The 14,378-nt window shown below is 38.6% G+C and overlaps 1 protein-coding gene across 1 annotated transcript in view; it reads right to left on the bottom strand.

The window, feature by feature from the left end:
* Positions 1-8,693: 8,693 nt before the first annotated feature.
* The window catches only part of ARHGAP8 (Rho GTPase activating protein 8), a 28,042-nt gene continuing 22,357 nt past the window's right edge, over positions 8,694-14,378 (bottom strand). Inside the window, 4 exon segments of the mRNA XM_062491569.1 lie at positions 8,694-8,698; positions 9,499-9,566; positions 9,568-9,622; positions 10,249-10,326. Of these exon segments, the coding sequence (XP_062347553.1) occupies positions 8,694-8,698; positions 9,499-9,566; positions 9,568-9,622; positions 10,249-10,326 (206 nt within the window).

Here is a 14,378-nt window from a genome sequence, read left to right as displayed (position 1 = left end):
GTTTTGTCCTTGGGCTGTAGCCACTTACCCATCAGGGTTGGCAGCATGCACTCTGGACTCTGGAAGGCTTTTACGGCAGAGATCAGCCAAAAGCCAAAGAATAAGAAAATAAAAAATTAATCAAGTTTCTGAATAGAATGTGAGAATAAGAATAGAATGTAGTCCTGCTAATCCTTCTTAAAACCTGGAAGTCATTTGTGATAGTTCCACATCTTGTTTGTTGTTCTGTAGCAGCATTAAGTGCTCCATGCTGATGAGACTGAAAACATTTGGTGGCCCATGGCTGCTGGTGTTTCATAGGTAGCTCAGTAAGCTTGAAGGAGCTTCTGTACTGGGAGGGAAAGGGGGAAAGGAAAAGGATCCCTCTACATCCCCTAACCTAGAACAAGACAGCCACAGTTACCAGCCTGTGTCTTGCTCAAGCTCTGTGCATGTACTCAGAGTGGAGAGTGATGCAGCTTGATGTGATCCTGTGTCTATTCTGTGTCTATTCTCAGAATAGTTATTGAATACAGTGTAAGCATTACTAGATATCAGCTGGGGCTGCATTTCATCATACACCTGTAGAGCAAGTTTCTCAAAGGACACCTGCTGCTGTGGAAGGCTGGGAGCACTGGGAAATGGGGAAAGAAAAATATCATCTAACTTCTTTTTCCCTTCACCACAACAAGAGTTGGGTTATGGAGGTATAAAAACTCGATGAAGTTATCAAAAGCATAACCATCTTTTTCCTTCAGAGAAAGGGAAACCCACTTTGACATAATCCACTCACTCAGAAACTGTAATTTGAAATTTACCTGCAACCCCAAACCTCTTGCAGTTTCAGTTCAGTTTATTCAGCTGCAGAATAACCCTGAGACTCTTAGATCATTCCTATCCCATAAAATTTCAGTGGGATTGTGTGCATAGGCTGCTGACAGACTGGAGATGAAGAAGGATGCAGCTGGAAATAGACAGAGGACACAGCTTTGAAGGGGAGGGAAATATGTGGGAAAAGAAAAAAGACAACACTAGCAGATGAAAGAAGAACATGTTTCTTTGGACGCTTTTGAAACATAAAAGACAAATTCCATACTATAGCCATTATTATATTTTAGGCCTTTGGGTCAAGAAATTCTTGGCCAAAGTGTAAAATATCGACCCATCCAAAGACTCTTCCATAACTTGCTGCAGAAATCTAGTTCAGACACTAAAGATGACACAGTTTGGTGCATTTTACGGTTGCTTTTTATTGTCCTACTAATTAAGGGGAGCAAAAATAATTTTTCAATCAGCAAATTTTTAGGTTTTTTTCATTTGCCAAGTATTCTAGAGAGGAACATCCAGGTCTATAGGTCTATGATCCTATTGTGTACAATTACCACAGCTCTCCTAGCACTAAAGACAGCAGCTAGGAAGAAACAGGAGAACACTACAATCTTACTACAGTCTTCCATTGCTCTCAGATGATGCTGGAGAACACTGGAATCCTGTGCAACATTCCATGCACTGAAATGGCTTTCCAGGATGTGCATGGATAAAGACAAAAATTGAACTCTTCAGATTGTGCAAATGGGTATTACTCAACCAGGAAAGGGACAACACCTTTTACACCCCAGCCATGTGTACTGAATATATGATTTACACACTTTTCACAGACATACCTTTGACTTTGATGGGGTGTTCCTGCTCAAAACAGGGCATGTTTGCTTTTGACTTCTCTTTGTAGTTGAAAGCCTCTTAGAAATTAACAGGGTATGAACAGGAACACTACAAGCCAGTAGAGCTTTGGCTGAATGTGAGTTTCTCACATCAAAAATTCCATGTGCTGGCAGTAACTCTCTCTCACCTTCTTCCCCTATAATCCAACACCACCATGGCCTCTTGAAAAGTGAGAGTGTTGGCAAACCTACATTTTCCACAGTTGGGAATAGAAACCAGTCAGGAAACGAAAGGAGGGATGTGTGTTTGTACCATCAATCCCATTAAAAGTTCAACTTGCTACTTAAGAACACATTGATCACGTGAATAAAATATGGGGAGCTTTTCTATTATTAGTCTCCTCACGGGTGGATGAATACATTAAAGTTTATAAGGCTCTGAGAGATTCTGTGATGAATGCCACTCAAGGATTGCAGCACACCCAGACAGATCATCTGCACACATGTAAGTGATATTCATTTATGGAAGTTTTTTTGTAAGAGCTGCAAAGGGCCCCCTCGGTTAATGACGTTGTTCAATCTTCTTACATTTCTTCATAGATTCAGGGCAGAAAAGTATTCCCTTTCCCTTTTGGTGCTTGTTGCTAAAGGTGTCCTGATAATCAGAGTAATCTTGAGACCAATTTTCAATTCCTAGCAGCTCAGTAAACTAAAATGCTTAGGCAATTTATTCTCTCTCTCTATATATAGTCAGCTAGGTAACACTTGATTTCTCATTTCATGACTGCATTTTATTGTTTTCAACTGAAATCCAGCATGTGTGTTTTCAGCAGATTATCTCCATAATCACTTTCTTTTTGCTATGGAAATGATCTGAAAATTGTTCTTTGATACGAGAGAAGAGTTCACAAGGCCACACTGTACAAAAGCCTGAATCGTGCAATTATCATTTGTAAAGAGAAACTGTTATCAAAGTAACTGCAGGGGACACCTCCAGGACTCCTCTTAGAGTCAGGAAATGTGAAACATATATTCTCTAACATGAATTTCACTCCAAACCCTTCTGAATAATTCATGTGAGCTGATTTAATGCCATAGTTAAGCCTGGCACTCAGGACTGAGACTGGGGGGTTCTGCCACAGATGGAGGATTTCACCAGTTCCTCTAGGGCTGGGAGACAGAGCTAGGGTCTCATTACTAGCGATTTGTAACCAGGTGCCTTTCGTTTGGGAGAGTCCACATCCCATGATCAGCAGCCTTGGAGGGATCAGTAGCCTTGTTTCTGCCCAGACTGCCTGCTGGAGAAGCAGGAAGGCAAAGGGGAGCAGGAACCCTGGTCCCCCATCTCTCTGTCCCCAGCAGCGCTAATGACAATCAGACCCAGAGCTTCTGGTTTTCTTAAGCAGCATCAAATGACTTGCACTGGGATAACAGGTGTGATTTGTTCTTTAAAGAAAATAGGTACCTTGTTGGCATGAGATAGCAGCATTTTGTTCTTCATTCATTAAAGAGAGCTATAAACCCCTAGGAAATGGTGGTTTTCAAAGCACTACGTGGAAGATCATGTGTTTAACATGTGACCAATACTGAAAGAGGGAGTCTGGTTTTGACTATCATTCCAAGTGTCCACAGACAGTCAAATCAGCCAAAGGGATGCCTGTGGCTTGTACTTTGTAAAAGTAAAAGGGTCAGAGACAGCTGTGTTCTGACAACTGCAGCTGGCAAATTCCTGTTGTCTCCCAGCCTAGGAGGAGTGGGAGATCTAAATCTGTGTGGGAGCTCCTACCTACCTCTGGGGACATTTTTGAGCAAAGCTGACTTCCATGAACTCAGGATTTCAACCCACAGGGCTCTGGTCTGTTACTCTGTTAAAGCTGTCCAGGACTCCCATTCCCATTACAAAACACAGCCTGCAGACCAAATGCCATTTAATGTTGGCTGGATGTTTAAAAAAGGACATGAGGAAATGGAAAACAACCCTTTTATAGGACTTACCAGTATTTAATCCCAGGGAACTTTTAATTAACATCTTAATGCCAGGTGCTCCTTTTTTTTTTTTTTTTTAGAGACATAGAAACTAACTCATATGTATTTTAACCAGTCAAAGGGTGGCAAAATACTGTGGTTTTCTTAATTCCCAGAGGCCACATTCCTCCCCTATCAAAACAGGGTGCTGATGTATAGAACCAAGTTGCTGAGCAATGCTGAGCAGAACTATGTTTTGAGTTTCAATACAGTAAGGCTGGGAGACTCTCACGCAGATGTAAAGCTGATGAGTTGCAATACGAAGCTATGATAGTTTTGTCCTTGGCAATCTCATTTTGCTGAACTGCAACAGTCCTGAATTCTTGTTAATTATTCTCTGTGTAATATGCCAGATTTTGTATTTAAATGGGAGTCATAGGCAGTTATTACTTAAAGATATTCAAAAGCCACATGTTGTTTTTATAACACTTGAGGAACAGGAGAAAACACGCAGCTGTGCCATCAGAAGCTGGTCCTAACCCATCCTATTCTAAAGCCTCTATTTTTCAAATTTTAATCACTTCCTAATGCTATAGATGACACCTACTGGACAAACGAAGGCCTGACACATGCAGCATTCCACAGTCTTCTGATTATTTGGTTATTTCCCAAGATAAGTACAATCCCTCTTCACCTTCTGTGACAAGATTTTGTTGCACTTTTCACACAGGTTGGCAATTTCCAGCTGCCAAGAGGAAGGACAGAAACATAAGCCCTCAACTCGCTAAAACTTGTGGGATAAAAAGTGGCTATTTTTATAGAGGAGAAGGTCCTCCTGAGACTACTCCTTTTACTGCAATCCAAATATTCCCTTCTTCATTTGCTCTGTACAGAAGCAGGAAAGCCAGAGCCTTAGGGAAAACACTACTTACCTTTTTTTGGAGTACCAGAGGCAGTTGAGGGAGGTGGGGAGGGGTTCAGCCTGGAGAAAAGGAGTCTCAGGGGATACCTTCTCACTCTCTACAGCTCCCTGACAGGAAGGTCCAGCCAGGTGGGGGTCAGGCTCTTCTGCCATGTCTCAAACAAAAGGACTAGAAGAAATGGCCTCAAGTTGTAACAGTTAGTAAAAAAAAATTTCACGGAAAGAGTGGTCAGACACAATAAATTGCCCAGGGAGGTGGTGGAGTCACTGTCTCTGGAAGTGTTCCAGAGGTGTCTGGAAGTGGCACTTGAGACATGGTTTGGGGGTGATTATGGCTGATGGTGGGACTTGATCCTGAAGGTCTCTTCCAACCTTGATAATTCTGTGATTCATGGATAGCACCGGAGTGAAGCAGACACTATACTGCCTATTGAACTCAAACTGTGAAACACAGAGGATAGGAACAACCAATTACTACTACATTTTAAAATATAGCAATATCACCATCTCTTTGGTTTCTCAATTGCAACGCTGAAAGGAATGCCACAAAACACTTTCTAAAGAAAATTACTAGATATTAAAACACCTCCACAAACTCACTGAAATTTAAGTTTCTACCACCCACTGTCAGCTACTTTGCAGATGTGCCAGCTACTTGTATCTGCTCTATGGGGCTTAGTTATTTGATCCTTCCCAACATGCCCCATCACCTCCAGCCACCTCCAAGCTTTAATTGGAGGTAATTACACTTTTCAGTTGAACAAGTGATTGAGACAGAACAATAATTCAGAGCAATTTATTACATCTTGCATTTGGGTTTATATTTGCTCCTTTGGTTACAGATCTGAAGCACAGCTTATAGGCCCCAAACATTGTCTGTTTTCTAGTTGGTCCAGGTTTGAAAATTTGCATTCAGCAAGTTTTTCCAATGGTTCTTTCAGAAAAGTCATCCATCCTTCCCCCCCATCAGGCATGATTGTAGGGACAGAACTCAGCAGCAGGTAAGGAAAACATAAGCCTCTACAGATTCTCCTGCTTCATTAGCCTTATGGAAAAATAAGTAAAAAAATATCGGTCATGGAAAAATACAACTACATACAGTTTTCTACTAAATGGTTTTTGGCTTCAGAACTGGGTACCTGTACCCTCAGAGTGCTTTGCCATGTAATCATCTTTGCAAGGAGGATTCTTTGAGCCCTTTAAGTTTGCATGAGCATTGATAAATCTGCTCCACTGCCAGTGCAATGCAGGGCCTGTGCAACATGAGCACCTGTGCACGCTCATCTCTCCTGTAATCAGCTGAGCAAGCACAAACATGTTTTATAGGCATTATTCAGGTAAATATTATTAGCTGTGAAAAGCAGGTCTCTGTTTTCCCTCTTGCTCCTGGTTGCTCATTTCTGCAAATCCTTCTCTAGCAGCCAGCTGGACTGTAAAGTAGAGATGGGCTGGCTGATTTATACCTTTCACCACTGGCTTCATTACTGGCAAAATCACTACTAATCTAAAGTTGAAGAATTTGGACCTATTTTTGAAATTCAAGTTTGGTACTTCTGTACAAGTTGTACTGTCTTACTGTAGCGTTCTCGGACCAGAAGGAAGCAAGGTGGTTGAAACTGCAGAGAAAATAGAGATATTTTTATTCTTTCACAAGCCTGTATCAAACTTGGAGTGTTCGAAACCTGTTTCTAGTGGTTACAATTCATCCACTTCATGAAATTGCTACAAGTACCTCTTGCACTACTCAAGACTTAGCTCATGGAAGATTAAATTGCCTTTTATATGTAAGGCAGAAGGTTGATGCTTGCAGGTAAAAACTAGGATTATTGTTAAAGTATGAATTGTGGAAGCTTCACTGCAATCTGCAATGAATAGAAAGCTCTAGCTCTGAGAATGTTTCATGTTCCCTTGACCTTTCCAAATGCAAATATTCCCTGAGACATTAAGGAAGAAAGCCTATGGATCAGCAAAAATTGCAGTAGTATCACTTGATGCTGTGCTTGACATAATAAGGCCTACTCAAAAATAATGCTATATTCTGTTGCCCAATTACAGAAAATACTGTGTGGTACTTTTGCACACCTCATTTACGCATCAAGTGCTCAGCTCTTAAGAACTACACTAAGATGATGCATCTATTACTGGAATAAAGTCACTTACACGATTCATAACACTGAGGAGAGATATCAGTTGCTAAAATAATAATAACTGACATGAGGATTTCCTTAATAGCTTTAGAGTTCAGCTAGGCAAGGCAATGAACACGTGGGTTTTATAGCAATTGCTGGTTATATCAATGTGTTTATGCTTTAATCTTGCTTCTCACTAGTACTTTGATGGAAAAAGGATGTACTTGTTTCTGAAATAAACTTGGCTAAAATATGGCCAACATGACTGTAGCCCAAGAATAGCTACTGAAGGCAAATTATCTCACTGGTGAAAATCAGTATTCTTCCCCAGACATGATCGCTGTGGTGGGCTCTTATGGTTTTTGAAGGAGAGATCATTTGCTTTAGGTGTCAGCCACACCATGAGCCTTCATTTTAGGCACATTTTAGGCAGGTTTGAAAACTGCAGTCTGAAAAAGATGATGCATTGGATAAAGTAGAAGGAAGGAAAATGTACAGCCCTGTGACTGCCATTTTCTGCACAGCCAAACTATGCCACAAGGCTGAATGTAGAACTGTTCATAGTTGATGTTCCCCAAACCCTCCCCCTCACGGGTTCTCCAGAAATGGGTTACCAGAAATCAGCAAATCAAAAAGTAGGACAGAAGACATGTGATTAATTTATCCTGAAACATAAAAGAAATCCTTACAAAATCCTTGCATTCTAAGTTTTTCATTTAACACTTGTATATGAATGGCTATTTTAAAGATTGCATGTGAATTTTTTCTGATGGTTGTTCTATAACTTATTAATATTATATAATTTTCTAAAATAACAGTAATTTATTTGGTGTTTTAGTTGCCCAGGATTTATACTTTAGGGGAAACAGATGATTTCACCTATGTTTTCTCCAGCCCCTAAAATTATACAACCACCATTTTCATGTTTTCACTCCAAAATAGAAAAACAAAACAAAACAAAACAAAATTAAACTTAAAAACCCCACATGTAGTGAATGTGGCATGGAAGAACAGGACTTGTAAACATACCCATCTGGCACTACTGTATGTTTCTATATGCAAGTGAGGAAGACCAGATATCTGGAAGAACTGCTAATTATTTTAGGACTGAGTGTAACACCAATCTGGAGAAAGATCTGATGATGCCAAACATGCCTAACCTAAAGCAGACCATTTTTGCTGATATTTTTTCTCTATCTGTTGCATTTCTCTTTCTCTCCCTGAGAGTTCTGCACATGGATGTGTGTGCATGAACAAAATTGCAGCATGTTAAGTGTTCTTAAAGCACGAAATTAAATGCATGAAACTTTACTGTGGTGACATTTTTCCTACTGCAAAACTATCAGTACCCACAAAACACACTAATCTGTGTCCCAAGAAGTATTTTTTCAGCCTTCTGCAGATTAAATAATGCAGGAAGTGTTAGCAACCCTGGGTAAAAGAAATCTTGCTTGCAGTTTGCATGACCAAAGGTCATGAAACTTTTATAAGCTTCTTTATGTTTATAAACTTTGAATATGTTTGTAAACTTTTAATAAGTTTATTACATTTATTATATTTATAAGTTTATAAATTTATACTTTTATGCTTATATACTTAAATATACTTATGCATATTATATATATTTATATATATACTTTTATACTTAAACTTATAATCTTTTTATAAACTTCAAGGTTTTATTGATTTTTAAGTCTGTCAGCTAATTTATTTTGCAGGTCCTATCAATAACACTTAAAAAATTCAAATGAGACAGTAAAGAGAAAAGTTTCACTATCACTTCAGAAATACTGTATTTCTGGGTTTTCAGGTTAAGATATGTAATAGATACATCATACACATACACACAGTTCCAGAAGACAGAATGAGAATTCTCAAATCATCCCAAGACAGCTGTCTGTGATCACACCTCTTCAAAGCTGCCTTCTGCACTGTGTTCACCATGAAGGTACCATTGCTGTGGTCCAGCTTGGCTGTCAAGATTAAGATCTTTTAAATTTGGGATATCATCACAGCATTAGTAAAGTACAGCAGACATCACCCTGCATGCACACAAAAAAGCCCAAGGAGTAATTCTTTCAAACTCCACTTTTCAAAATATTTCATCAGAACTGAAAACACAAGTAAACAACAATTACATAGGATGAATGTTTCACAGGCACTTTGCCAAGCAAAACCTCCCGGTGTTCCTAGACAAAGCACTGCCCTCAGATTATTTTCAGACTTGTTCACATTTTATACTCTCTCATGAAGTAAAAATCCAGTAATTTAGGACAAGATTATTTCACTAAGAAATTAACATTTATACATCAGTTTTCCAAATTTCCCCTATTCTTTCCAGTTCTGAGTGACAATCTGTAATCCCTCAATTCCCACCACCTTCCTGTGAACAGCCTTGTTCTACAGAATGCCCTGAGATATTGTGTGAACAGATGAATCCTTGATTTGGAAAATGCATGCTTGTGACTGGAAGCCCTCTGGGTTCCCTGATAGCTTGGCTATAGCCTGGATGGCAAAAACCTCATTCTCTGTAAACAGGTAATGATTTCCAGATATTCTGGTATCTCAGGTGTTCCAGCCCCATGCTTTAAAGGACATTATAAATGACATTATAAACTCTTACTCCCTAACAAAGGCTACCTAATTGAAGTTTTGTAATTCTTAGCTTTAGATCCTTTATTACCCAGGATGTTATCTTATGGGATCAGATGCACTGAAAAAACCGAACCGAACCAAACAAAAAATCCCCCACAAACAAAACCCAAACCAAACCCAACCCAAACCAAACAAAAACAAACAAACAAACAAACATGCATACATACATACACACACAGACACTCACTGGTGATTTCAAGGATATGATCATAGCAGTCAAATGTTAGCAATGGCTGAGGGAGTTCCCTGAGGAAGCAAGGTAACAGCAAGAGTATGGATATCATGATAATCATCAAAATTCAGAGACTTGCCTAAAAGGAGAAGAAGCAAAAAGGGTGCTCAATGATATGTTTTACTTTTTCTTCAAGCAACTCCTGGAAAATTGTTTTATACAACATTTTGAGCAGAAAGTCTCTTGGCCTTCTGCTGCTGGTAACTCCGATATTTTATTTTTGAATTTTTTATTTGCATAGAGTTTTATTAATTTACCTAAAAGAGGTTCTCCTCATAAAGGGAATTCATAAAATGACTATACAGGGAAGTCTGTGACTTTCAAAATTACTTCACTACTTTTCATATATTATTAGGTAAAATTATATTTCTTTGCCATAACCAGAGGCAAGATGACACAGGGACTCCGTACTTTGTAACTACAGTAAAGTGCACAGACTTTTTTTTTTTATTATTTTTTTCTGTGTGTGTGTGTGAAAAAAATACACCTTTTCGATTCAAACCTCATTAGCTGTTACAGATTTTTTTTTATGGCTCTGGTAAGCATTAAGTGCCTACTGCTATCTTTCAGGTTTCTCTTCTAGTGCTCTTATTATTTTATGTTAGAAATGGATTTGATTAATTAATTAATTGCAAGAGATTGCATTTCTTCACTAACAAAACCAGGATGAACATTGCCTCTGGCAATGGTATGATGATAGCTTACCCTGATTGTAGAGTTTCTGCACATCTTTGATAGTCTGGATGCTGGCTGACCTCCTGAAGAGGCCCTCTACTTGTAGTCCTGAAAAATGATTTTAAAATTAAACAACTATAAAACAAATTTTAAAAATACACTCTTTTAAGGTATTTTGGTGCAGACCTTTGCTCCTTCCACCTCTCTGGAAGCCATTGGGACTTAACACTCTGCCTGTCCATGGTATTTTGAAATACCTGATTCTAGTCTTGAGTCAGTTCTAAATTATTGATCATTAATCTCCTGAAAGATGTCTATCCAACATTGTGGACTAACTGAAATCTGACTTTATATAGAGGAGAAAAATCTTGAAAAAGGACCTCATTTGGACCTCAATTTTCAAGCTAAATTATTTATCTCAATTATTATCCAAAATAGGATGGGGTCAAGACCTGCTGCTTTTCTTGAGACTTGTGGTACTTCTTGCTTTTTGAGTTTGGTAAAAGTCTCATTCCCCTCTCCCTTTCCTTCTTTCCAGTTTGTTCTGTTCCTAACACCCAGCCCATAATGTAATTTCACTCATATGCTGTCTGAATTGGAAATTCCTACTGGAAGCAAAGTAATCTAAAACATTATCCTGTTCTGGTCTGACAAAACATGAAATTGCAGTTGAGAAGGTTGGCAGAGTACTCACAGTCTTGGAGGGAATACTTTCTTATTTTTGCATGCAGGTAAGTAGCCAGACTGAAACATTTGAGTATTTCAGCTGAAGTACACCTGGGTTTGTTTGCATGATCAAGAAAAGATGGAGTCATGCATTAATGAAGGATACTCAGTCATTCTTGCAAATTCACTCAGATTGCAGATGTATTTCACGCATGAAAAAAACCCCAGTAAATAATAACAGAATTCCTTAAAGAACCCATCATCTAGTATTGTTCACAGGAATTTAGGTCAGTATATTAAAAGAGCTGATAACACACCACTGAAGTACATTTTCATAGACAAGTTTCAGGGACTTTTGCCAAGGGCCTCAAGCTCTGCTTGAAAGCACTCCACTGAGTAGATTTAGAGGTTTGGCTGGAGTTCAGCTGAATACAGCTCCTAGTTGCTTCCTAGGAATATATGCCCCTGCCTCTTGAAATGAATATTAAAATTGTAACCCATGCACTCAGTTCTGGAAGGAATATAACATCTCAAACTACCATATCTAAGCCTCTTAACATGTATGGTTACTAAAGGAACCAAATATGATATATTTCAGATTGCACTTCACTTAAATAACAGCAAATAACCTCATTGTAGTAAAACTGTTCCATTAGATTTATAGTACAATCTGTCTAAAAACACAGTTTGGGATGTGGCAGCTGGGAACTGCTCGCTCATCAAGGCATTGTCCTCAGCAACTGTTTCCTGAGAATTTACAGAATTTTATGCTGGTTGTCAGTGGGCAGGAGGTGTTCTGAGCAAACAACTCTTCCAGAAAATGGATATCCAAAACCACTTCCAATTTGGTTTGCAGGAATTGGGTTAATAAGTAATGTTTTTATCTGTTGCAAATCTCACTTTAAGGACTACAATGTAATAAATATCAATTATTAGCAGGTTTATGCCTTTATTGGCTAAGCTTTTAAGAGTCTTATTAAAGACATTTATTTGTAGCACAGACAACAGCTGTACTTGTCTGGCTCTGCATCCCATCAATGTTACTGTAGTGGCACATAACATTTAGCTCTTGCTGCTTATGTTTTTGGAGAGGGAAAAGCAACTTTTATCTTCATCTGCAAAAAGCTGGGATACAGGCAATATCTGTGCTTCTTCCAGAGCTCATTTACCAGGCCAGGTGGAACTGAATCAATGCACAGCAATTTGTTTGATCACAGGTGGCAACAAGCCAACTACCAAACTAAATATACCCAGTATTTTTTACATTTGTGGGCAACCCAGACAAATGACAGGACACATAATTAAGTGTAGGTTAGTGCAATTCTTAAGGAAAAAGAAGAAGCCATATTCTTCTGCAGTAAATGAACCACAGCAGCAAGAGTTTTCTTTTCTTTTCTTTTCTTTTCTTTTCTTTTCTTTTCTTTTCTTTTCTTTTCTTTTCTTTTCTTTTCTTTTCTTTTCTTTTCTTTTCTTTTCTTTTCTTTTCTTTTCTTTTCTTTTCCCAGAAAACAGGAAATTAGAGCAATTCTTAAATCAATCTAGGGCTCTAACTTCAGTCTCTGTTAAACAGAAATATATGTCAACAGCAATTATGTTCTCAGTGGGAGAAAACAATGAGCCTGGGTACACTGATGAACTGGGATAAACATGGACTTAAAAGGACACTTTGCTTTATACATTTGTAAATCTATTAATTGTTCTTAGTGTTCTCTGTGTTTAAGTTGGTTAGGGGAAAGCTGCCTAAATCCATTGTTTGAGAGGCAGCATTTCCCTTGTCACACAATGTGAACAGCATTAGCATATGACCCCAACAAGTCACCCCAAGCAAGACAGGAAGGAAAAAAGGGAGCTGAATCCTCTTCTTGGATATTCCAATGTGATGGGTGAATAAGCCTTATAAACCTGGAAATGCCTTCTCCAAACCTGAAACCTCCTTTTCAGACACTGAGGAAAAAACAACCCAGATCTTAGAACTATCATAATTAAGCAACTTACATAGGCTAAAATAAAATTAATTACTGTGTCTTCCTTTTTTTTGCAGGCAAAATGCATGCTAAAACCACCTGGGTCATAGGATGAGCAAACAAAATTGAGTGAAGGCAATCTTAGTCATTACAGCTCAAAGCATTCATTTTTGTCCTATCAAGAAATAATTTGGAAGCACTCTATTTAATTTTTTGTTAGCAGTGTTCTTTGATCAAATCCTGTTTACAGCGTGACCCCTTATGGCTGTCTCTGTAAAAAGACTTTTTTTCTGTATGTACAAGTTGAGCTATTTTGCCATCTATATTCAATCAAAAGTGATACTGCGATTGAAAATGCAATTGAGTATTTAAATGTCAGTAATCATAAATGAAACCAGGCATTATTTCATTCCACACTGAAATAAGATGCCTTTCACCAGAGTAGGTAAAATTTCACAGTGCCATGACACAACTGTGTCACACACTGCATTTATTTACTGTTGCAAAAAAAAATGCTTAGCTCTCCTCCTACTTGGCCTCATCAGTTGTCCCACAAAAAAGACACAGAAAATCAAAACTGATAAAGATAAATTAAAGCAACACATGCTGTCACATTGTTGAAAACTTGTCAAGGAATGGCAGACAAGAAAATTACATTATTTTTCTTTCAATCATCCTTGATTTGAGGGTTGCTGGCATCAGAAACCTTTGTTAATTTGTCTGCTTTCAGAAGAGAAATGGCAACGAGTGAGCATCTGAATTCCTTCTATCCCAAATTGAGTTTGGAAATATTTCTTACAACTGGGGTCCTGCCAAGTCTTACAAAGTGTCCATCCTGATTTGGAAGTGGTTTTCATTCCCACTAATGCATGCCTAAACTAAGACATCTTCTTTCAGATTTCCTACTTCTAGTAAGATTTTTTTTTTTAATCAGAGCTAGTTTATTTCTAATACAAGGACTGCTGGTTTTATAGCATATTTTAATAGTCAGTGTTTCTTCTTAAATGCCCAAAGTGGTATTAACTTTCTTGTTTAAGACAGTTTTTTTTTTTCTTTAAAGCTAGGATAACAGTGCCAGATTGAGGAGGAGATTGCATATCCTTCCTTTTCCTTGCATTCTGTGGAATGAATACAGAGCAAGCACATGTCTGCATCCCAGAGAGGTGATTTGCTTTGCAAGAAAGTGCACAGCAGAGCAAGAGCAGGGGGCAAGGGCAGAGACAGTCCCGGCCCTGCTGAAAAGCTGAGCAGCAGCAGAATCCAAAGTGTATTTGTGTCCTTGCAGTTTTGAACTGCACAGTCATATAGCCTTTGCATGTGTAAAAGAATATTCTCAGTTCACACTTGGAATCTCTGAGGATAATTTATTTGCAATGCCTGATGTGTTGGTTATTTGGTGGAGCGGGAAGAAACCAGCCACTGAAGTGACTTTTCTGTGAGAAGCTGCAAAGCCAGTCCCAGGATGGTTCTGAGAGTAGACATGCTGCAAAGCCAGTTAGAGAAGTTGGTAACACCTCTGTGATTTAATGA

Source organism: Cinclus cinclus, chromosome 4 (assembly GCF_963662255.1).
Source record: "Cinclus cinclus chromosome 4, bCinCin1.1, whole genome shotgun sequence".
In the NCBI taxonomy this organism is placed as follows: Eukaryota; Metazoa; Chordata; class Aves; order Passeriformes; family Cinclidae; genus Cinclus; species Cinclus cinclus.
The sequence above is the reverse complement of the archived record's forward strand: the minus strand, read 5'-3'. Positions and strand labels throughout refer to the sequence as shown.